Below are 26307 nucleotides of genomic sequence, written 5' to 3'. Positions count from 1 at the left end.
CAAAAAAGTTTATGTGGGATCCGAAGTCATGTCGTTGGAATCGTCGAAAACTAGGATTAATGCGAGGTCGTTTGGTTTCTACTAATCTTGTTGAAGGGGAGCGATAGTACATTCGCCTACTTTTATTACATATTAGTGGCCCTACATGTTTTGAAGATCTTTATATGGTCAACAACATAAAATACCCAACATTTCGGAAAGCAACTCTTGAAAGAGGGTTAATAGAGTCTGACGATGGTTTATCACAATGTCTTACAAAGTCGTCTTTCTTTCAATTTCCCAATGTTCTTAGAAGGCTGTTTGCACCGATATTGTGTTTTTGTGCGCCAGGGGATGTTCGTAGGTTATGGGATGACCATTACAATGCTCTTTCAGAAGATTATAGGCGACAATACGGAAGTGTTGAGAGAGTCCATAATATGGTCCTCACTAACATCATGATATTCCTACAATCTATGGGTGACGATATTGATGATTTTGATCTTCCAAAGATAAATCAAAATGTAGATTTAGAATTTGGAGTTTTTCGTGAGGTACAAGAAGAATGCTCTATAGTTTTAGAACCTGAACATTTACAAGCTCGAGATTTTCTCATTCCTGAACAGAAATTTGCGTATGATGAGGTAATGCGGTATGTCCATAATGATATTCCATGAGTTTTCTTCATAGACGGTCCCGGTGGAACAGGAAAAACATTTTTGTTCAAAGCTTTACTTGCTAATATTCGTTTATGTGGTCATATTGCACTCACGGCTACTTCTTTAGGTGTTGCGGCTAATAATATGTCAGGGGGAGAACAACTCACTCGCGCTTTAAAATTCAAATCAATCTTGAAAATAACTCGGTCTGCAAGATTTCACGACAAAGTGGTACTTCTCAACTACTTCGGATTGCAAAAATAATCATTTGGGATGAAGCATCTATAGCTAAAATACATGCATTGGAGGCGATTTACCGTTCAATGAAAGATATCACCGGGGTGATGCTCCTGATTGGTGGAAAGAAAATGGTTTTGGGAGGTGATTTCAGACAAGTGTTGTCGATGGTTAGACGTGGAACACGAGCACAAGCAGTGGATTCTAGCGTATGAATGTCGCCTCTTTGGTCTTCGATTATCAAGTTGCAGTTAACTATAAATATGAGAGCACTAATCGATCCATGGTTCTCAGACTTTCTATTACGCATCGATGATGGAGTTGAAGAAATGGTGCACGGAAACTTTATTCGCATCCCTGATGATATGGTAATTCCTTTCACTGAAAAAGAAAAGCCATTCCATGCTTTGATTGATGCAATCTTTCCATCATTTGAAGTTAATAGATATGAACTAGATTATATTATTTCGTGTGCAATACTATCCAGAAGAAATGATAGTGTCGATGAGATTAATGATTATTTGATCGGCCGATTTCATGGAGAAGAGAGAATTTACTATAGTTTTGATGAAGCCGTTGACGATATAAATAACTTCTATCACGTGGAATTCTTGAACAAACTCAGTGTTAGTGGTTTGCCCCCTCATTACTTAAGACTGAAAGTTGGATGCCCGATAATACTGTTACGGAATCTTGACCCGTCAAATGGATTATGTAACGACACCCGATTGATATGTACAAGTTTTAAAAACAATGTCATTGATGCTGAAATAGTTATTGGTCAACATGCTGGAAAGATGGTATTTTTGCCAAGGATTCCTCTTAGTCCGTCTGAAGTTGACATGTTCCCGTTCAATCTGAAGAGAAAGCAATTTCCAATTCGATTATGTTTTGCAATAACAATTAATAAAGCTCAGAGACAAACAATTCTAAATGTAGGAATTTATCTTCCATAATCGGTTTTCTCACATGGCCAACTTTATGTGACATTATCCAGAGGGATATCACGTGCCACTACAAAAGTATTGGTAAAGCCTGATGAACAATTCAACGATAGTGAAGTCTATACGTCAAATGTCGTGTATAAAGAAGTGTTACACGATCAATAATGATCAACCAATCATGTGCTCATATGCAATTTTAAAGAATCTCAACTTTTCATTTTTAATTCTTTTTATTTTCGTTTCTGCTAACATGACTCTTATTGATAATTGTTTATGTGTAATAAACTATTTGTGCAAAACTAATCCTATATACGAACTAATTTCTGGAAAAAAAAAAATCGCATCTGACGCTTGGCGCGGGTAGACGGCTAGTGTGTGTGTGTGTGTGTGTGTGTGTGTGTGTATATATATATATATATATATATATATATATATATATATATATATGAAAGTTTAGTCATGAATATAAATATCAAATGTAGGTTTAGGTCATTTTTAATCACTTAACTATTTTTAAGTTTTAAAGGGTCATCAAACTTTTGGTTATATGTTCATTTAGTCACGTAACTTTTGAATTTGTGCTCATTTAGTCACTTAACTTTTAAAATTGTGTTATATAGTCACAAAACTTTTAAAATAAGGCTATAAAAATGAGTACATTTTTAAAAGTTAGATGACTAAATGAACACAATTTTAAAAATTAAGTGAACAAATGAGCAGAAATCTAAAAATTAAGTGATCAAACAATATGTTAAGTGATTAAATGAACATAAAATCAAAAGTTCGGTAACCTTTTAAAACTTAAAATGAATTAAATTATCAAGAAAACAAAAAATAAAAAATTCAATGACCAAAAATATTCTAAATCCTAGGAATGTTGGTACATATTCTATAATAGTGGTTGATTTTTTTTTTTTTTGGGACAAACATTAGTTTCTGTTAGATAAATTAATTAAAAAAGTAATATTATTTTACCTTGCCTAGTCCAAATGAATTTGACTTCCTTATGGTTGACGATTTCTACTTTCTAGGCTAAGGCTTGGGTTGACTGAGATATTTTCTCGATGAAGACCACGTGTTTCTGTCACGTGAATCTTAGGGGTCACAGCTAAAGTTTAGAGTGCGTGTAATACAAACCAATGGAACTAAAATGTGATTTGATCGTGACTGTCACGCGTCTTGTTAGTAACGTCAGATCTGTACGACACATTTTTTAAAAGTCATAATGTGGTCCCACGAGAACTGGGCCAGAGAGCTCACGTAGCAGACCATGGTTAGCAGTGACCCTTTTGTATTCCATTTTCATACCAGTGAGAAAATTATTTTATTTTCAAAGGAAGAATAAAAACACAACATGCATATTTCCATTAACCTCTTTAATTCTTTTAGAGAAAAAAAAGACATAAGCTTTTTTCTAATCATATACAAAATCTTTTTAAAAATAATAATTAATTAATGTAGACAAAATTACAGAAACGGTTCATGTTCTTGTCAAAATTATGTGGTTCGGTACAAAAAGTTCATGATGCATTAATTATCTAATTTTAGATATTTTTAATGATTTTAGTCTTTATTAGTTTGAAAATAGTATTATACATCTCATGATTTTCTTTTTCCTTTTCTTTTAGTTCACTTATTATTTATTATATTTAAAAAAGAAAAAAGAAAAAGATAATTTACTCTAAAATATCGTAATTCATCCTACACCTACAATCACCACCACCACTATGATTGTTGTCATATACCACCACAATTGCAATCAACCACCATGTCATCGACCACCACACCGTCATCGACCACAATCATCATTGATTAAAGGCCTCAACCCTCTTGAGGGATTCGATGACAGAGTGAAGATCTGGAGGCGAGTTCCTGATCACGCACACACACACACAGTCGTTTGTTCTTGTTCTTGAATCACACACTCAGTTTTCTGGGATTGCTCTTTAATACACACACATACACATAAGAACAATCAATTTTCTAGGTTTGCTCTTCAAGAACAATCGAATTTTTGGGTTTGTTTCTAGAACTGAAAATTGGTTTTTGAATATGAAAAAGAAAAGATTATGGGCTTTTAAGAAAAGATTATGGGTTTTGAAGAACAATCGTTTTTTGAATATGAACTGAAAATTGATTTCAAGAACAAAAGAAAAGAATATGAAAATTGATTTTATATCATTTCTAGCTTTATGGGTAAATGAAATCAAAGAAGTAGATGGTGACACTGAATCAAATCAAAGTTGAAACCATCCCATATATATATATATATATATATATATATATATATATATATATATATATATATATATATATATATACACACACACACACACACACGATAAAGAAATGAATGTAACACCCGTTCCATTTATGTTTCTTTTGGGACTATATCTTTTAATACTCTTAAATTGTGCGGTTTTTGGTGACCATGATGTGGTGGTAGGGGAGCACTACGATGTGGTCACGGTGGACAAGGAACGTGCATCTTGTATCCACCATGATGTGGCAGGGACTGAAGTGCAATACCCTAACTCTCGTGCCTATAGCTCTATTTAAAGGATTTGATGGCTAGGTTTTGTCTACCCTCAAGCTCTATCACTCCCCAAAAGTCCAAAAACCAACCCTGGTCTCCTTGTGTGCATCTTTAAGCTTATTTGTGGTGTTTTGTGGCCTTGAAGGAAGAGAGGTGCTTTAAGTGCCAATATTCAACAAGAAAAGTTCTTCACCACCTTCTTGGGCATATTTTGGACATTTTCAAGTCCATAAGGTCTTGCCTTTTTATTCAACCTTTTCTAGATTTAGGTTTTGAAGCATATTTCTTCATGTTTATGTCGGTTTGTGTAACGTCCTGTTTTCACAACCAAATTTTTTTCTTTATTAAAGTAAAACTTTCCAATTATAAATCCGTTATTAAGAAAAACCATTTATTCCAAAGTATATTTATTGAAAATCAGAGTAATATAAGAAACACGAAATCCTCAATACAGTTAGGGAGTGTGTACATTTCCGCCTTTGCCTTCCTGCGATCACCGATAAAACCTGGAAAACATAACAACTGGGTAAGCAATAAGCTTAATGAGTTCCTCCCAAAACACCCCCATACAACAAACATACAAGCATGCATAACGGCCCACAATTATCGGATTGGAATGCCCAGGACCAATGAGTCCCCAGACTAGAATGCCAACATGCAACAGGTCTAATCAGTTGTTGGTTTGGAATACCCAGGGTTTGTTGGCCTACCGCTATAACCCAACCGCTCGTCCTGAGTCTTTGTGCCTATGGATTACAGACGTCCCGTATTGGGTATCTTGGCCTACAACACAAAGCAGGACCGCCTCAACCCACTACCACCATATGTCAACATAGAAATTGTTGGGTTTTCTATGCATCAAATACACTCTAAAATTAGGCAGCAGACAAAATCGAAACAATGATATACCTAAGTGTACATGCATCCTATGGATCTATGGCTTCGTGCTAATTACATCAACCCTAGAAAACTAAAACATAAGTAAGAAAACATACCTCTTATGTAGCCCTTGATCTCCATGCTTGAGATCTTGAACCTCCATGAAATTGTTTGGATGAAAGGATCCAAACCAGAATCCCTCTAATGGTATCACACCAAATGAAACCAAAGAGTGGAATAAAATAACTAGGAGAAGGGTCAATTTTACAAACCCAAAGGGGTTAGAAATCGTCCCTAAGAGGGGGAGGAAGAAGGGTTGGCGAATACTTCAAGCCAAGGTGCAAAGAGGAATGAAATCCCTAAGGCCCTATTTATAGCTTTGGATCCCTCCTAGGGTTTAGTACTCCTTCCCATGTGGGATTGAGGCCTAACCACGAAATTTCATTCCTTTCCCATGTGGGATGGAGTGATTTTCATCCAAACCTAATTCCATAAGGTCCTGGAATATTCCTGATTAACCAACTATCGATTAATGAACATTCAACCGTTTAATTAATTAAACTGTTAATTAATTCCCAAAATATATTTCCAATTAGTTTCTAATTAATTATTAACCATAATAATTAATAAACCAAATTCTCCTTTATTTATTCTACTCAATTTGGGTCTTGAGGGCAACCCAAAAGGAACGTGGTATTACTAGAAATATTACCAATAGTTAATGACCTTGGACACTATTCCAACAGAAACAATCAATGATCAAGTAGGTACATAATACAAGCAAACATCAATCATAAAACTCACTACCGCCTACTAGTCCTTTCACAACACATTGTCCAGCTACCAATTAACCACCATGACATACGTACATAAGTAACCACAGGTGAGATAGCCACCCGAACAGATGATCCTACTCTAGAGCCACAACTAAAAAAGGAATAGGCAAGAAAGCCCACGTCATGAGTTCTCATGCTATCCTACATGACTACATACAACCCATAGGGCACTCAACTAGATGATAACCAATATACCACTACTACAATATCTTATCATGTAAAGATATATACACAGATCTAAAAGATCACTACATCACATCAACATCCTATATACTAGGATACAAAACCTAGTGGGCTGAAATTGGTGCCTTCGACCCACATGTACAGTGATAAAAATTCACCTGAATCAAATAACTCTGAAACAGTGCGATACAATCCCTTTTCAATATTGCTTGCACCCGCAAATTGTCACAACTAGAAATTTTGTGTCATGTAATCTATACACTCAAGTAAATGTTGAATCAAAAACTTAAGAGCATGTGTGATACCTATTATTATGACATCAAAAACTTCAATCAAATACATCATACAAGTACTACAAATAGTCATCAAACAATTGGAAACCCTAGAAGTTCTTGTTTAGGTCCATTTTGGACTAGGACTCCCTTATTGGACCCAAATGGACTAATAAGCTTCCAATTTGACTATCATAGGCTTAGAACCCTAATTGGGCTCTAATTGGACCCACAATCATTTGTTTCAACATTTTGGGCCATTTTGGGCCTAGAATGAAATGAATTAAAAGCTTTGATCCATGAATAACCTAAACTAGTCCAACAAAAATGTAAAAAAAAAAATCATATTATATTTCTTTTAGGTTAAAACTCACCCAAACTAACTCTAATATTGGGCTTAAGGGCAAAAAGCCCAAATTTTCCTTTTTTCCTTCAAAATTTTCGGCCCAAGGCCCAAGTCCAAGAAGAAATGGAGAAGTGTTGACTATTTGCATGCCACCTCACTTATATCCAACATGTTTCCATGCACATCTCATACTTCTAGGAAGACATCACTTCAAAGATCATTTCTTCTTTTCCCTCTCTCACTCTCGGCCGAAACACACACACACACACAAATCTCTCACAAACTCTCTCTAGATTACTCAAGAAGCCATCCTTCCTCTCCATTCAAAAATCTCGAAAATTAGGAGGTTTTCAAGAGGATACTTCCACAAACTCTTCATCTAAGGTAAGGTTATGCTTGGATCTATGACTTAGATTCTTTGTTTTATCAAAAATCTCTTCCTAATCCATGCAAAAATCGTGATCTTGCATCCTAGAAAACTCCATAAACTCGAGATCTTCATCAAGGGAAGCTAGGGCCAAAAATCACCAAGTTTTCTTCCATCTTTTCTTCAAAAACCGAAACTACACCCTAAGGTGAGCTTCATACTCCCTATTTTTTTGTTTTATAAGTTTTATGGGGGGGGGGGGGGAATACAAGTGAAAGTATAGATCTATATGTATTTTGTATGCCTTGTATGATTTCTATGCTTATATGTGTGTTTTTGTGTGATTATGATGTTGGATCTAGTCATAAGCCCCTAAAAATCGAGATATACTTTATGTAAAATGATACTAGCATCAATCATAGTTCTACATACAAAGTATTTCAAGAAAAATAGCTAAGTGGCTTAATAACATCTTCTTTGGGCTAAAAACTCAATTTTTGGACACAAAATGTTAAAAATATAAAGTTTAAGGGCCCAAAATGACATATTACGAATTCTGATGGTTGAGGAGTGTCAAAACAGTTTCGATAAACTATTTTCTGGATATATACTCATTTGGAGGATTAAAAATATAAATTTCAAGCTTAATGGGCTAAAAATGACAATTTCGGCCCAATAGGGCCCAATATGCGAAATTTTCTGTTTTGAAGGGCCAAAACTGTGTTTTTCTGTAAAACAGTGGACTGCTAGTGTTCCAAGTCCTTTTCTAAGGTTTAAAATGCTTCTCAAAATTTAAAAGGACCAAAGTTGCAAAAAAAATTCAATTTGGGCCAAAATTGTAAAAACTGCGAAAAAGAGGGGTTACAACCGAGAAAACTGTATTTTCAGGGACTAAAACTGTTTTCAACTAAAAATGTGCTAAAAAATATCAATTCCAATAAGTTTTGATGTTAAAATGCCAAGAAAAATAGTTGAAGGACTAAACCGGAAACTTATTTATGCAAAGGGTTGAAAAAGTAAATTTACAAAATAAAGAGGGGCTGAAACAGAAAATTTTCAAGGCTAATTCAATACACCCATCGTGATCAAATGTTGGCACCGCGACTACCGACGAAATACAATACACAACAATACCAAAAATCGTTGTTAAACGAATTGATTCGGTCTCGAACCAATAACAACCCGAAACTACTAACACGACGATAACTCGATTCACTCAAGTAACATTTGGGAATTCAATACACACGTGAGAGTGCACAGACGTCGACGCACCATCTTTGGGCCCCAAAGTGTAAAATCTTGTTTGTTGGGCCTAGCTAGTCCAATGACCTGATCTTTAGGCCCGAAGACTTCTACCTTACGAGTTGTTGGGTCTTACATGATCTAACACAGCGTAAAAGGACTTTCAATGGCTTTTATACTATTGGTCCCCAAGGGTCCTTTGGTACTGCTAGTAAAGTCGGTTATTTTAATGCGAGTCGGGTCAAGGGCCCTTCGCACTCTTTTTTTTTTATCCCCAACCGGCTAACGGAGTTATCGAGGTCTTCGTGCCCTCTTTCTCTTCGGATGTGGGACTACTAGAAGTCAAGGCGGTTGGATTACGTGAATTGTACGGACGACGCCTATGGGATCGTTAGTATAGTTGTAAACCGGTCGTTTGCGTAACGCGTGTTTATAGCAATTCACCATGCGCAATAATCCGATGTCGCCTGGAATCAATGACTTCACATGCCGCGATGGTACTACAACTACATGGAATTCAAAGTGTTAGGAAAACATTGGGTTTTCCTAGGGTTTTTCAATACATACGGTTTCGAAATGTACACAAGTTTAATGAACAATTTTTACAACTATAGAAACAAACAAGCATACTTATGGATCTTCACAAACGTTTTCATAAACTCTTTTAAGAAAATATCGGATTTTCTGGTAGTTTTTCAAAACAATACAAAACGTTGCTTTTCAAATACCGCTTATGAACTCACCAACATTTCATATGTTGACGTTTTTCAAAATACTTGTATTCTCAGGTAACAAGTAAACCGAAGGAAAAATATACTCAGTGATGGCTTGCAGTTTGTTTATTTATGAACCGAACAATTTATTTTTGGGAATGTAATGTTAAAACAATGTACTCAGTGTAAACTTATTCAGTTGTACTATATTAATGCATGGTGATGAATGATGTTATGTTTCATATATATTCAATGTTATGGTATTCAATTAAGTCACGACAGCCCTCGGACGTTTCCGCCGCCTGGTTCGGGGGTGTGACACAAATCCACTAACACCAAAACCGGATAGAATCTTAATTAATAGCCCAAAATCATCGAGTTTGGCCCAAGGTAAAACTTGGTCAAAATTCAACGGTCAACAAAAGTCAAAGTCTAAGGCTGATGAGTACGCCCATCGTACTCGATGTACTCCCAACTTACGCGGACCATGGAGCCTAGGGTATCCCATGAGGCACCTAAATTTTTTATTAGCATAATTTTTTTTCGAAAAATTTCGTTTATATTGCCTTTATACCCCGAAAATAATTTGGGCTACCTTATTTTTTTAGGCATTTTCTAAATGGAAAATTCATTTACAAACTAGTCTATGAAGTAGTCCAAACTTATTAATTCCAATGGTCAAGTGCACAACACAAAATTATTTTAATTTAACAGTAAATTTAACTCAATACCAATTAAAAATTGGAAATAACCATTAAGAAAAATCCAATCGACGTTCGTCATTTCAACTGCCGACTTGAGACTCATCTCGCTGGGAAAAACATTGTCGCTGATGCCCTTCGTTTTTCTGTCGACGATCAGTCAATAGTCGTTGTTGTTTTCCGACGAAATCCCCCGTTGGTGGGTGATTATTGATCAAAGTGGTGGATAATGAAGCAAGTAAGTAGAGATGTAGTGATTATTTTTTGGTTAATTGAAATTCAATTTGTTGGCATTGTGTCGAATAAATAGAAATTATCAATTAGGATTGTTAAATTAGAGACTTAGGGTTAATAATTAGTGATTATTTGTTGTTGAAACTTGAAATCAAGTTTATAGTTCATATATTTTGATAATTTGATTATAGGTTGTTATTTGTTGTTCAAACTTGAAATCAAGTTATAGAATTATAGTTGATTATTGATATATTTTGATTGTAGGTTGTTATTTGTTGTTGCATTTTGAATTTAGAAATCAAGTTTATAGTTGGTTGTTGAATGATATAATTTGATTGTAGGTTGCTATTAAAAAATTTTAAAACGACAATTAAATGTTGGAGACAACAATGGTGAAGGAAATTCTAGGCCTTACAAATACAATGTCAAAGCATCTTAAAAAAAATCAAGATATTTTGGAAGCGGCTTTGTTAGTAAAAATGACAAAGAAAGCATTATTAGTTTTTGGAAACGATAGGTTTCCATAAATTTGGAAGAAGGTATGTGTCTTTTGTGAAAAACATAGCATTAGAATTGTGGGCCTTTTGTGAAAAACTAATCAACATCATTTTGAAGTTCAGATTTTTAACACGGTTTTGGATATGCAAATTCAAGAGTTTAGGGATCGATTTATTGAAGTTGGCATGAAATTGATAGAAAACATGGCAACTTTGAGTCCTTGTGACTCATTTTCTAGTATTGATAAAGCAAAGTTGTTGAAGTTTAGCGAGACATACAAAAATGATTTTGATGATTTAGAAAGGGTGCATCTTAATAGGCAACTTGATATCCAGTACCACTCTTTGATCCATGATGAGAAAATTTCAAGTTGAAGGGAATTGCGGACCTCTCTTATTTGTAAGTGGAAACTGGGAATCACCTCTCTTTTCCTTTGGTTTATAGATTATTAAAACTACCTTTGATGTTGCCCGTCGCAACCGCAGCCATTGAAAGATGTTTTTCTGTAATGAATTTGTTGAAGACCGATTTGCGTAATAGAATATGTGACGATTTTATGAATGGTGCTTTGATTTGTAGTGTAGAAAAGGAAGCACTTGAGAATGTTAAGACTAAAAATGTAATTATTCGCTTTCGTAAAATGAAATAGCGAAGAGGTGAACTTTAAAACGTAACTTTGTTATGGAAGTTAAACTTAATATCTAATGAATTACAGTTTTTTTCTTATTATGTATTACATGATTTTTATGAGGATAAATCTTTACTTTGACACTGATTGACGCAAACCCTTACCATGTGCTAAGGGATGGTGTTGGCACATGCCAAATATGCCCTTCCTAAACATGTAAATATCGTATTTGCGCGACCTAAACTTTAAATATCGTATATGTCCTTCTTAATGTTTTCTAATATCGTATATACCCAAATATATTTTTCTAATAATTTTTATTGATTTATAATTTTAAATGATTATAATTAAAAGAACTTTATAAATGGACAATAATGCCCTTAGTCTAAATTCTAGTACAAATCAATCACGTTGATTGCAGGCTTGCAACTCCATATGGTATCACAACTTCTTTTCGTACCTCAGATCAACGTCGTATACTAACATCAATCAACTACCAATTCTTATTCAAAGCTACATTCTACATCCAGGATTCAGAATTCATGTATTCATCAAATGCAGAATCTTCAGCTAAAATGTGAATTCCTTTTTTAGGGTTTCTGGTTTCAATTGTTCAAATTCCTTTATAGTTGTGGTTGACGTGAATTAACATGAATATAGTTACAATTTTTCAACTTCTTTCATGTCTCTCTGACATATAGTATCCCTAAATTTAATCAATTGTTTATTTTTTTATGATTTTGTTCAAATATATACGTGCTTGAAATAAAAAACAAGGAGATTGGCCTTCAAAATCTTGCTCAACGAGTTGCAAGTGGAGTAAATTAAAATATATATGTGAATTGAACTCTATGGGTTGTAGGTGGTGTAACAACGTAAATTTTAAAACCAATTTTTTCATTTTTGTAAACATCAAAACCCATCGTTTAATATTCCAAATTCAAACGTGAACAATATTATCATAACGAAATACATCCCATGATCATAAAAACAGTTTCTCCGTGAGTGTGTACAATCACGCCGGCGCCTTCCCACGGTCCTCGCTAGTACCTGAAACACATAACACAACAACTGTAAGCATAATTGCTTAGTGAGTTCCCCAAAATACAACCTACGCACATACGCCTTTCCAGGCCCTGACCTTCTGGTCCATGTGTCTCAGGGGACTTCCGTCCCGACTAGGTAAACCTTCCGGTCCTACCCACGTCAACCTTACGGTCCACATCGCAACGCCTTCCGGCCCATAACATATTCGCCTTTCGGCCCATAATATAATGCCTACCGGCCCATATCAAGCATATCATACATGGCACATATAACGAATAACTTATCACACATAACACATATATCTCGTAGTATATCCGACCTTCCGGTCACACAGACAAACCCTTCCGGGTACAGTATAGTGAGAAGACTCACCTTGTGGAAAGTCTAAGATCTTGTGTCCTCGCTATCACTGAATCCAAACTACGGCTCAGCCTCGCCTAAACATAAAAATATTATTTATTACACAAAGACTTCCACCACTAAAACTTTACCCTTATCATCATTCCTCAGGGGGTAAAAGACCATTTTACCCTTCCTTGACCTAAAGTCCTTATGTTGACCAAAACCCTAAAAGTCAACAAAAGTCAACCCTGAGAGTACGCTGGGCGTACTGCTAGATGTACGCGGGGCGTACATCGCCAACCCCCCCTTGGATCGGGGTCTCCACCCAGTACGTTGCGCGTACTGGAAGTTACGCCCAACGTAACCACCAAAATCAGCCACCCTCCATTTCTGGTCTTAATCGGTTAAGCCATTACTACAACTTCTAGATCTGACTCTTTTAGTGTGTCTAAACCCATAAAGTCGAGACCTTTAAGCCTTGGCATGGCTGTAAAGGCTCCAACATCACATAACAACCTTTTATTCAAACTCAAGGACCTAGATCTCATGCATGGTGCAATACCCACGTCCAAGATGCCATTTTTATGAGTCTACAACTCCAATATATCAGAAACATGAAGTATCTAAGCTTATGGAGGCCATTTGCACAAAAAGTCTCCACCTTTGGGGCTTAAACCCTAGAAAATGACATCTTAAGCATATAACATGAACCAAGTGACAAGATCCGAACTTTTTACCTGAAAATGAAGCTTTAACCCTTGCAAAGCTCAGATCTACACTTGAGCACCACTTCTAGCCTCTCCAACAAGCTCTTCTTCTCCTTTGCAACCTTGGAATGGCACCACCAAGCTTAGAATACACACAAAATGACCAAAGAACGAAGGTACACTCTTTTTAGGGTTTCACTTTGAGGGATGGTGGCTGAGAAGTCCAGCCATACATTCCTTTTATAGCCCCTCCAAAGGAAATTAGGGTTTGGATCTGAATGAGTTACGCCGAGCGTAACCTTGGGTACGCCCCGCGTACCTGAGGGGGAACGCGTCCAAATGAGGCGCGCGAGTACGCGCAGCGTACACCTTGTACGCCCAGCGTACTCGCCTACCATGAAAACCCTAAATTATCAACTTAACGAAGATGCAAGGCCAAAAGAAGAATACCTGGATTTCGGGCTGTTACAGGTGAATTCATATTCCAATTCCAACCATTTCAATGATATCCGGCTCACATTTTTTGACATATGATTTTCCTCCAAAATTTATTGAAAAGCTTAACTTTAAATGGGGTTCTGACTAGATGGGTCAAGCACAATGTACATCGACCTAGTAAATATTATGGCCATTGCATTTTGATAGCTACTTAACACGTTTGAGTCTTTCCTTATTTTCTCTTTAAATGAATATCACTGCAACCATGGCAAGCATGATCTCTTACTTGATTCATATAACCTTTTTATTCTTGTAATTATGTAGGATGAGAAAATTCAAAATGTTTTGGGAGATTGCCAGAAGGATCTTGAGGATGGATTTATAGTTAAAAATTTGGGTAAGTTACCTGATCATTGGTAAGTTAAAACCAATAGAAAATTAGGCGTTGTTATCTAATTTTGTGCTTATTTTCAGGGGTAAAGTTTGGGGGTTATGGTCCATTTTTTCCCACTTATAAGTGTTCTCCTGTTGGGCCTCATCCAAAGACACCCTCAAAAGTTCATGCATACATTGCACCTGAATCTTCAAATTCAAATAATGTACATATAGAAGTAGATCCTCTTGGAATTTTGTCTATTACATTCTTATTTAGTGCCTACAAAATGTTGATTTCTCATTGTTATTTTCATGATGGGCTTCCCAATCAAGTGCATCATAACCTACAAGAAAAGGTTCATCTACTAATGGCAGATTAAAACAAGAAGTATCCACATCTTGTGGTGACAAATCAACTTCTAAATGCTACCAATTTGTTAACAACTGAAATAAATATTCTGACCAAAAGTCTTTGAAGGTGCGACCAAAAGTGACAGCTCTTCATGAGTCTGATTTGAGTAAAGTTGATCAATATGTTAATTACAATAGCTATAGTTTTGGTCTATGTACATTTTAATTGTGATAGTTACAATTTTGGTCGTTAAAGTATATATTTGGAATAAAATACAATTTAATCCGGCTTATCTTAAATTTTGCACTAGTTACAGTTTTTTCCCTGTTGTTTTAACTTATTCATAAATTACAGTTTGACCCATGTTGTTTTAACTTTCATTTATTACAGCTTGCTCCCTGCACTTTAAATTTGCACTTATTACAGTTTTGTCCCTTGACTTTAAAGTACAGTTATAGACCTTGTACACAATTTATTGTTGCAGAAATGGTCGCCGTAAGTCACCATATATACCAATCTGACAACAAATGTAAATCTATGAAGAAAAACTATATCAAAATGTTTATTTATGTCGTGTACTAACAAAAAATCCAATAAATTGAACCCTAAGTATGTATATTTGCAACTAAAGCTAACAAAATTGTCAAAAGGACAAACTAATTCACAATCTTTTTTTCTTGTAGACCTTGAAACTCCTAAACCACCCGACGAGTTTGTATTCTTTCATGTCTCCTAAAATGAATAAAAAAAATGATTTTCATTGTTAGTATTGCCGTCATTTAATGAGAAAATTTCAATAACCTTTTAGATGTAGATGTTTCACTTTGATCGAAACTTTGAGATGCTGGATTTTTACATGTCTTTTCATGGTGTTCATACTCTCCACATCGTGGACACTTGTATCTTCTTTTAGACTCATATGATGATTTAATTCTATTTTTTCTTGGTCGTCCAGGTGGGCATTTGATAACAGTTGGATATATTTTCTCCACATTTTTTTTGCGCCCATTGATCCTATCTAGGCATCGCAATTTGAAAAACATATGCAACTTTAAAGTTCGCTATAGTGAAATAGGAATCAACATATTTGTCCCAGTTAGCATCCCTTATAAAAGCAATAAAATACGCTGCATGTACACATGGTCAACCGTGAACTTGCCACACTCGACAACTACATTTTCTTTCATCTAGGTTAACCTTCCAACGTGTTCCCTTGTACTTCACTTCAGCTTGATTCTTACGACTTCTAGTAACTTCATATTCACCGAAGTTTTATATGAAAAATTAAAAACATATATATTATATATATATATATATATATATGTATGTATGTATGTATGTATTATTGAAGTAAAAACTAAAACAGATATAATGCTTCAACTAAATTATTTAACATGCTTACCTTAGTAATGTCGTTGAGATGGTTTTTAGCAATAGGAACAAATACGTCATTCCATGTATACATCAAATTTCTTTTCTTATCAAACCGTTTCATAATCTTTTCCCTAACTGTGTCAAGGATATCAAGCACGAGTTTATAGGCAATTTACCAATCCAAGAATTAAATGTTTCTAAAATATTATTAGTGATGTAACCACACTTGGAAGTAGTACCAAACTTGCTTCTACTCCATATTTTTTTGTGGCTGGTATTTAGATATGCAATGACATATTCATTTTTATCACTAATTTCTTTCAATAACCTGTCATGCTTGGTAGGACAATAGGTTCTCATAGCAACCCATAGTTTGGTGTTAAAGAAGTCACCACGAAAGTGTTTCTTGAAGTTGCTATATAAGTGTCTTATACATTCTCTATGCTAAACATTAGGATAAACATTCATCATGGCTACTTCTAACCCTTTTTGCATGTCCGATGAGATAACAAGACCATTTGGTGTTCCAATTGATTTTTTGAGTGAGTCAAGAAACCATGTCCATGATTGTGTGTTGTCTGATTCAAGCACACAATATGTTATTGGAAAGATAGAATTCTTACCGTCAATACCAGTTGCCGCGGCTAGTACACCATTAAACTTTCCTTTTAAATGACAAGCATCAAGACCAATATACATACGACAACTAGCAACAAACCCTCTAGAACAAGCTGCTAAACAAATAATAAACCTTTTGAAAAGTTTCTTACCATCAACTATGTCAAATTCAATTTCAACAACGCTTCCTTCATTCCTTTATAATAGTTCTTCTCTAAATTCATACATCTTCATGAAAGAGTCTTCCCACTTACCATACATGTCAGTATAATCTTGCTCTTTCCCTCTAAAAACTTTTAGGTACGACACCTCAACATTGTAAGTTTTCATAATCCAATTTCTAAGCTTATATGGAGATACATCCCCATCAGATTTCAACTTGTCAATTACTACATTAGCAATTCAACCTTGAGTGGCACACTTATTGCCACCCGTGTTGCTTCGAGGGCAAGTATGTACTTCTACCATTTTCTTAACCTAAAAAAAGAATTAAATAAACATAAATATATTTCTAATATAAATCATGTTAAATATAACTTAAGGTATACACTTACTTCAAAGGTGACTTCATCTTGTGTAATAGAAGCATGAATTCTCAACTCGCACTCTAGGTTTTCACATCTTGCTGTGAATCGTGTCGGGTCACTTTTCTGAATGTAATAGCTAAACTCATTTGTAACTGCAAAGTGGTTCAAAGCTCTCTTAAAATCAACCACGTTTTCAAATTTTGAGTTGAGTTCCATTCTTATACTATTCTTACTAAATGAGTTAACTTCATCAAAATCATTCATTAGGTCGTCATCATTATCAAAACCGAGATGACTATGATAGCTTTCTTCACTAGGACAAAGGCCTGCATCATACTCATCGTGTGTTTTATCTCTTCTGGCACACGAATGGTTAGTATGGTTATTGGAGCCAAGGTTATTCTCTATTGTCACATAAATGGTTACTTGTTTCTCGCTTCCAAACATGCTAAGCATAGCCACAAACTTTTCATCAGAATCAAGCTCAAGAAATGATTTGTCTGGTGCATACTTGTCAATATAAAGAATAGAAAATTTTGGGTTGTTCTTTGGTGAATAACGCTTTATCACTTCTTCATGTAGTCGACTTAACTTGGTAAAGTTGTGTCTATTTGAATACATTTTTGAGATCCAACGCAATATATTGGCCTACAACTGTTCTCCGTTAGCCGAAAGTAACCCCCATATTTCCATTTTAACTTGAACTTGGATGTTGGTATACGACTGAAATTGAATTAAGTAGAGAAACACTCATATAATTTTGTAAAGGTTTAATAAATTCAAATTAAGTTATTCACATAATCATACTCAATTACTGGAGACGTAGCCCTGCTTTCCCATATTGGTTTTGATGTGCCATGAAGGGTAATATCTTCTGTTTGAGAATGATCTTTTGACATTGGTTTGTATCTCCTCTAAAACATAATTTTAATTCGGTGATAAAAAAAACAGATATAAAGGTATAACAAATGCCAAACATATGCTTTATAATTCACTTATTAACCAATAATCATTTGAATTGGTTGCAATTTCATAATCCAGACACCATATCCCACATAAGGTATTATACTTTTAGATAATTTGCAACAAATAACATCATTTGATGTATGAACCAAAAAACAGCAACCAACACACTACAAATGATTCTTTTTTTTTTACTATTGTTAATGTAACTTAAATAAACGTAAATAATTAATGGATTACATTGAACTGAGGCCCTCACTCTGAAAACTAGAAAATTTTGGATTAAGCAAGGTTTAAAATGTAGCTATATATAAGTACAAACACAATGTAACCATGTTGCAATAAAATTTTGAAAGCCAAAAGGGCATTATTTGTACAAGTATATATCCTTCCTAATAAATAAAGAACTTTTTGCCACATGTCACATTCTCATTAATTTGGCCACATAACATTTTGTGGTTATTTTCAATTAATTTTTTTCCACATAGCATTTTGTGGTTTTTTTTCATTTTATTAATTTCCACATAATATTTAAATGTAATAATTACAATAAATGTAATAATAAACACATATCAATTTCATTAATTGATTTCCTTCTAATTTCAAATTTTCTAAATTAAATTTTCATTACTTTCCTTTGTTTATCTGTCTAAATTATTTGTTTAATTTAAAAGAAAAACAAACAATTTAATTTTAATAATTCAATATTTTTCTATTTTTTTCTTATAATTTCAAACTTCTCAAATGTTTAGAATTTCATATTTTTTTATATTTAAAATGAACTCATGTAATACATGAGTCTTACACCTAGTGTATGTATATATGCATACTTTGTAAATAATGTTTGTATTAAACACTTAAAATTCAAGCAAAGCCAAATAGTTGGAACATAAAACATGAAGTTAAAATATTACTTTATAGTTTTTGGCCTAGCACCTCACCCAATTTAAGATTTCGACTATAAGGAGGCCGAAATCCCTAACCTAGAACATCCTAGGCCGAAGACACCTAAGATCCAACCCACTATGACCGAAAACCCATTTGTGGGGGAGTTAGGACCAAAATCACAAAGGGGGCAAGGTGATTTCGGTCATACCTTGGCCGAAATCACCACCTTGATCCCTTTTAAACGTGATTTTGGTTTAGGGAATAAAAGATATGGTTAGTTGACTTTAAGAGGTGATGTTTCACCCATTTCCCATACAAATTTTACCCATCAAACGTCCAAGCTTTTATCCAACAATTAACTAGGTAAGTATCATCCTTATCCCATCCATTTTATACGTGGAAGTACACATCCAAAGCACCCCCACTTTCATATCTCTTTACTATAACTCTGAAATTCTCTCAAGAACAAGTCTAAGATCTTCCAAGAAATTACTCCCTTCAAGTTTATTCCTAGAATTTTGGTAAACTTTTCTTGTTCACCTAGTGTTTCTATACATTTTATGTTAGTTTCATTATATTTACACACATTATTATGTGTTAAAACTCTTAGGATAAGATCAATTCCAAGAAAATTTATCAACCACACTCAAGTGTTTAGGCTTGAAGATCTAAACACCACCTTCTCAAACAACCCACAAATCCACTCAGGTGAGTTCATACCCCCACATTTTCAAGTTTTCATGTTTTATGAGAGGGGGGAGGGGAATACAAGTAAAACTTTGTTTATCACACAAATACTTACATGTTTTCATATTTATGTTAAATATAAGATATTATTTGCATATATGGTTATCACTATCATTTGTATAATTATTTGTGATATATTAGTTTTGAAATACAAAATTAACCAAACAAACATAATCTATGTTATATCACCATAAGAAAATTCATGATTCGCAAAACTATATGGTTTATGAAGCTTCTTACTAAAATATAGTTTTTCTAGTAAAAAGAGTACATTCTAGTTATTTCACTATTTTGTGGGTTACCACCAAAAAATATGATGTTTGACCTTACATTTTGAAACTAGACAAGATAACTACTATATATTTATATATATAAATGATTATATAAATGTTCTTGACAAACAAACATGATAAACTATTATTGGTACAGTTTCGAGAGTCAGAAAATTACACTGTCATTTCAGAAGAAATAGATAATTGTTTAAAGGTATAATTATTTTCATACCATGTATCCATTATGGAAGAATAATACTTTTGTTTACAAGAAAACAAATTTTCAGTAGAATAGACGTAAACTAATTGATATACACTTGTGAGACTTTTGTCTTCACCGTACCTACCAGAGTACACAACTAAGACCTGCATTATAGCCAGAGTCTCTTGAAGGGAGAGCGTGACACTTGTGTATAGATCTATACGAGATTGACAACCCGACACCTAAAGTGTTAGCTACAATTAGACCAGTAGGTCTGGGGTGACAAATCTCGTAAACAGTTCCAACGCATGAAGAACGTCGTATAGGCAACTAGTCGCATTTGTATGGTTATAATAACTCACATGGAGTATTAATGAAACATTTGGTTTATGGGCTAGCGTACATTCAAATAGTTATTCACAAAAAGGATAAATCTTACAAAAACTATTTTCTAGCACCACATTACTTGCATTTTAGTCTTGGGTTAAGACTTACAATGAGATTAACATACATTCAAGTAGTTTTATGCAAAGATATAACCTATTGATACTACTTTCCAGAACAACATTACTTACATTTGGTCTTGAGTTAAGACTTACAATGAGGTTAACATACATTCCAGTAGTTTTATATAAAGCTAAAACTTACTAATACTATTTCCAGTACAACTTTACTTACATTTTTAGTCTCTCGTATTAAAGACCCACATTTCATTTTTATAGAAAATATTGGATTTTCTGGAAGTATACACTATCTTTTCACACGAAATAGTTACAAATTCCTTTGCATACAAAAACGCTTATGAACTCACCAACTTAATTGTTGTCACTTTTCAAAATCACTTGTATTCTCAGGAAACCAGTGAACAAGTAACCACAAGAGTTTTTGGTGGATGGGACGTTGTCGCATCACGTTACTTATATTTTGTCATATGCATTCGAAATTATGTAAACAATGTTTTGAGTACAATGTAAACATATTATTTATCAATATAATGGTTGTAATGTTTTGATCTCTATTATTCAATTGTTATGATACTATACATGAAGTCATCCGCCCCTAGACGTTTCCACCGTTCTTGTTTGGGGGTGTGACAGATTGGTATCAAAGCATTGTTATAGTGAACTAAGTATATCAAACCATGTAAGATATACAACTATAAATAGAATGGGGTTAAAACACTCTGACTAAAAGTATACTTTTAAAATATAAGAGATTTTCGTAAGAGTATACATACATGCATACATACTAGGACAATGTCGTAATAAGAATCATATAAAGGTATTTAGATAAGTTGGACACTACTATTAAGCCTAAATAGTTATGTAATCATATCTGGGATAAATATAGCCTGATCAACTACATTTATATGAGATATGACCAATATGTGTTTAGGAATGGTCACGGTGGGCAACGAATCTAAAACTTACCAACCCTATACACCAAGAAGCCCTAGAATCAAACATAAAGATTAAAATACTATAGGAGTTTTTTTAGGATACCATAGGATCACACACATAGACCTTCCTGTATTTATCAAATCCCTATTCTCACACCAACGTCTTGGTAGGATTTCACAAGCCCGGAGACCCTTATATTCCTTAACCATGGAAATGATGGATGGGCCGAAGAGGATTCCCGAAGAGGATACAAAGGAGGAGGGAGGAGGACTCGGACGTAGAGTCCGAAGTCACTAATCCACCCTACGTTGCCCGGGTTCCCACAAATCAGATGGGCCATTAGATACCCACGCCCTATTGGGCAGATGACCTGGAGAGGTGGTGCAGACAACAACATCAGCGTTCCCCTACAACGCAGAGCAAGGTTTCTATAACCCCAACCACAAAGTTCTAGATGACGGGGCTCTCCCTGTTACGGTTCATCGAATATCGCACCTCAAAAATCAGACTAGAGCGTCAACGAATTGGAACATGGGGCTAGGAGCCACTGCTGAGACCACTAGCACACACACTCGATTACTGGAGAAAGACTACCCCTGGACATGCCATCTCACTTACCAACTCCACAAGGACCTCGCCACCGCACGAGCTGGAATGGGGGAGTACCAAGAGAGACATTCGACTCTCGAGGATAGGGTAATTGCAGTTGAAGTTAGAACAATCATGACAAAACACAGAACAGGGAACGGAGGAGGTCATTCACGAGATGTTTTAGACGACGGGGTACCTCTTGCGTCACCATGGCATGTGATAAGCGAGTATAGCCTAGTGAGTTAGTAACCATGCTACTTCCACTATATGTTAGACTTATTGCGTCTTTTAGCACAACCAGTAGGATTAAATAAAGTGTGATACGCCCTTCGAAGCTAGTAAGCCTGAATCAACTTAATATTTTGTTGTCTAAGTTCTAGTATGGTAACTTGATGTTCGCACAACACCTACCACTAATTACGACCATAAGTACATTACAATGATGTTGTCCGAAACATTGGGAATCGTACAATGAAACATGTAGGTTATATATAACCATAAATATAGACATGATACAACCAACCACGACCATAGTTACTTACGAATTCGTTTTTATACAACAGAATCATGTCGCCACACGGAAGTAGCCATCATACCAGACCAACACTGTAACAACCCAAAAATTTTCGAATAAATTTAAACTTTCCAAAATCGTTTTTACACAAATAAAAGTGATTCAAACATCAACAAGTTCTAATTGCTTTCAAAATGTTTTCATATCAGAGTTCCCAGAAATCCAAAATTATAAAAACGGGGATGTGTAAGTCATGCCTTCGCCTTGCCATGGTCAGCTGAGGTACCTAAAACAATAATCGATAAAATGTAAGCTCGAAGGCTTAGTGAGTTACCCCCAAAAATACCAACCTCTAACATCCAATAATAACAAACAGCATGCATAATGAGCCTTCAGCCTGACTGGACCGCCTCCCACGGGCCTACAGCCTATCTGGACCGCTCCCGAGCCTTCGGCATGACTGGACCGCCTCCTACGGGCCTACAGCCTATCCGGACCGCTCGTCGGGCCTTCAGCATGACTGAATCGCCTCCTACGGACCTACAGCTTATCCGGACCGCCCCGGGTATGTTGGCCTCAACCGCACAAAGCAGGACACCACCTCAACCCAACCTATCCATGTACGTCGACATATAAATAACACATAATCAAGCAATAAGCATAGATCACACTAACCGCTAAGCATAGCACCATTCTATCTATCAAGGTACCAATCCAACAGATCATAACCGCATAACACCTTAGGTACTAGGGTACCAATCTAACTGATCACGAATATGAAACACATACTAACTCTGGGATAAAATCCCAAGGGACCGACCTAGTATCATAGACCCTATTGGTATAGTGAGGATAACTCACCTAGCAATAGTGCATAACTGACTGAGAGTCTTCAACTACTACGTTCGACACCCTTGACCGAGAGATAAAGAATACGAATTACTTAACAAGACCTTGAAGATATCAAGAGACCATTTATTAAATTGGGCCCATCACTCTATTGGGCCTAAACGAATCCTACAAGTCCAACCTGGCCCAAATAGCACTATATCCAGAGTCCATTAAGGGATTAACCCAAATGACCCATAACTGGCCAAAGGCATAAAGCCCACAAGCTAAAAGTCCAACAGGGAGCGTACGCGGGGCGTACCTCCCAGTTACGTTGGGCGTAGCGTAGTTCTTCGTTGACCATCATCGAGACCGCTGACCACGTACGTTAGGCGTATAGATATTACACGGGACGTACGTGGGCTTTACTAAGATCTTAATAAGTGCTTAATGGTTTGAGCTCTTGAACCCATATTCCAGATCCATCGACCAAATATGCCATAGAATCATAAAGTTTCGGACTTTAACACTTTGGACGTCCAAAAAGTCCTTAACTCATTAAGACCTTCTTATCACATGCATGGATCAAGTCTAGCTAAAAGGACTGATTTTTATCACTTAAGGTCTCTCAAAACGTCTAAAAGGACAATTTATTTCGTCTACAACTTCACATGCATCATCTTGGGAAATCTAGGGTCCATAAGACCTTCAAAAAGCTAAAATGTCTAGATCTAAAGTAAATAAGCATAAAGTTTCAATCTTTTTACCTTCTAGAGCTCATATGGTGTAACCCAACTTCAGATCTAAGGCCTTGCTTTCCTCTTCTAGCTTCTTGGTGCAATAACTCCACTCTCCAAGGCTCAAGATGCACACTAGCACACTCTACACACACAAACTAGGGTTTTCGGGTTTTCTCTGAGGTATGGAGGCTGAGGTAAGGAAAAAGAATGAGCCATAATGGTGTTTATATAGTCCCAACCTCGAACATTAGGGTTTTTAGCTGACGCGACTACGCCCAGTGTACATAAGCTTACGCCCAACGTACTCTTATGTACGCTTAGCGTACTCCCTCTTTGGCCCAAAGTTTCAACTTTAGCCCCTAAACTCCCCGAGACTCAACCGAACTTCTTCGAGGCTGTCAAAGACAATAATCAAAAGAAGGCGGATTTCGAAATATACTTGCCAGGTTCGAGGCGTTACAACTCTCCCCCACTTGATCTAGACTTCGTCCTCGAAGTCGGATGTTGTGAAAAGATCTGGGTAGTGCTTCCTCATTTCGGACTCTGGCTCCCAAGTCCACTCGGATCCCTTACGGTGCCGCCACTACACCTTGAGCAACAGTATTTCCGTGCTACGTAAAATTTTCATTTTCCTTTCCAAAATAGCCACCGGCTGCTCCACGTAGTTCAGGTGCTCGTCAACCTGAACATCATCCAGAGATACCACTGCATCCTCATCCAAAATGCACTTCTGCAACTGGGTAACGTGAAAAGTGTTGTGTATTTGACTGAGCTCCTCCGGGAGATCCAGTCTATAGGCTACCTTGCCAACTCTGGCTATCACTCGAAAGGGTCCAACAAACCGGAGGCCTAAGTTTCCCCTCTTCCTGAAATAGATCACACCCTTCCAGGGTGAGACCTTCAGGAGCACCATATCTCCGACCTGGAACTCCAGTTCCGATCGGCGTCGGTCAGCATAACTCTTTTGCCGACTCTGAGCAGTCTGAAGTCTCTGTCTGATCTGCTAAATCCTCTCAGTAGTTTGCAGAACTACCTCGACCCGACCCACAACCTTATGACCCACTTCACCCCAACAGACCGGGGTGTGACATCTCCTCCCATACAAGATCTCATAAGGCGGGGCACCTATACTGGAATGAAAGCTGTTGTTGTATGAGAATTCCACGAGAGGTAGGTAGGAGTCCTAGATCCCACCAAAATTGATAATACATGCCCTCAGCATGTCCTCAATTGTCTGTATGATCCGCTCACCCTGGGCGTCTGTCTGCGGATGGTAAGATGTACTGAGGTGCAGTCGTGTGCCCAGTTCCTCATGGAACTTCTGCCAGAATCGTGAGGTGAAACGGACATCACGATCCGAGACAATAGAGACTGGAACTCCATGTCGCGCGACAATCTCGCGAACATATAACTCAACTAACTTCTCGGCTGAAGATCCCTCCCGAATGGCGAGAAAGTTAGCACTCTTGGTCAATCGATCTACGATGACCCATATAGTATCGAAACCCCTTGCCGTCCTCGGCAGCTTGGTGATGAAATCCATTGTGATATGCTCCCATTTCCACATAGGAACCTCAAGAGGCTGCAACTTCCCGTGTGGCCTCTAATGCTCAGCCTTGACCATTCTACAGGTCAGGCATCTCTCCACGTACTCAGCGATTTCTCGCTTCATGCACGGCCACCAATAGCTCAAACATAAATCCCGGTACATCTTGGTTGCCCCCGGGTGAATGGAGAAACGAGACTTATGAGCCTTCTCCAATATAATCTGCCTGACTCCACCAGTCATCGGAACCCAGAACTGACCATGACGAGTCATCAATCCCCGACTATCCTGCTCAAATCGGGCATTTTCACCCTTTATCTTCTCAGGTTTCCAGTTCTCTCTATGCATACCCTATGACTGAGCTTCTTTGAGCAAGCTCACGAGTGTGGAAGCCACTGATACCCTCATGCATGATACTAGGATGGATGGTTCGGCCGCCTTGCAGCTTAAGGCATCAGCAACCACATTCGATTTACTAGGGTGGTAAAGGATCTCACAGTGTTAGTCCTTGACTACATCCAACCACCTGCGTTGCTGCATATTCAGGTTCGGCTGATCCATAATATACCTCAAGCTCTTGTG

General features: G+C 36.4%; 1 protein-coding gene across 1 annotated transcript; it reads left to right on the top strand.

The window, feature by feature from the left end:
• Positions 1–1090: 1090 nt before the first annotated feature.
• LOC145063721 (uncharacterized) lies at positions 1091–1831 on the top strand. Its single transcript, XM_079011309.1, has one exon. It carries the CDS (start codon positions 1091–1093, stop codon positions 1829–1831), a length of 741 nt encoding a protein of 246 aa, XP_078867435.1.
• Positions 1832–26307: the final 24476 nt, after the last annotated feature.

This window comes from Lactuca serriola, chromosome 7, assembly GCF_051521515.1.
Source record: "Lactuca serriola cultivar US96UC23 chromosome 7, Lser_US96UC23_V15, whole genome shotgun sequence".
Classification (NCBI taxonomy): Eukaryota; Viridiplantae; Streptophyta; class Magnoliopsida; order Asterales; family Asteraceae; genus Lactuca; species Lactuca serriola.
Note: the sequence above shows the minus strand (reverse complement) of the source record. Positions and strands in the feature narration are given on the sequence as shown.

Bases quoted from the DNA above. Each gene is read 5' to 3' on its own strand.
- LOC145063721 (XM_079011309.1), top strand. From the start codon at position 1,091: ATGTCGCCTCTTTGGTCTTCGATTATCAAGTTGCAGTTAACTATAAAT.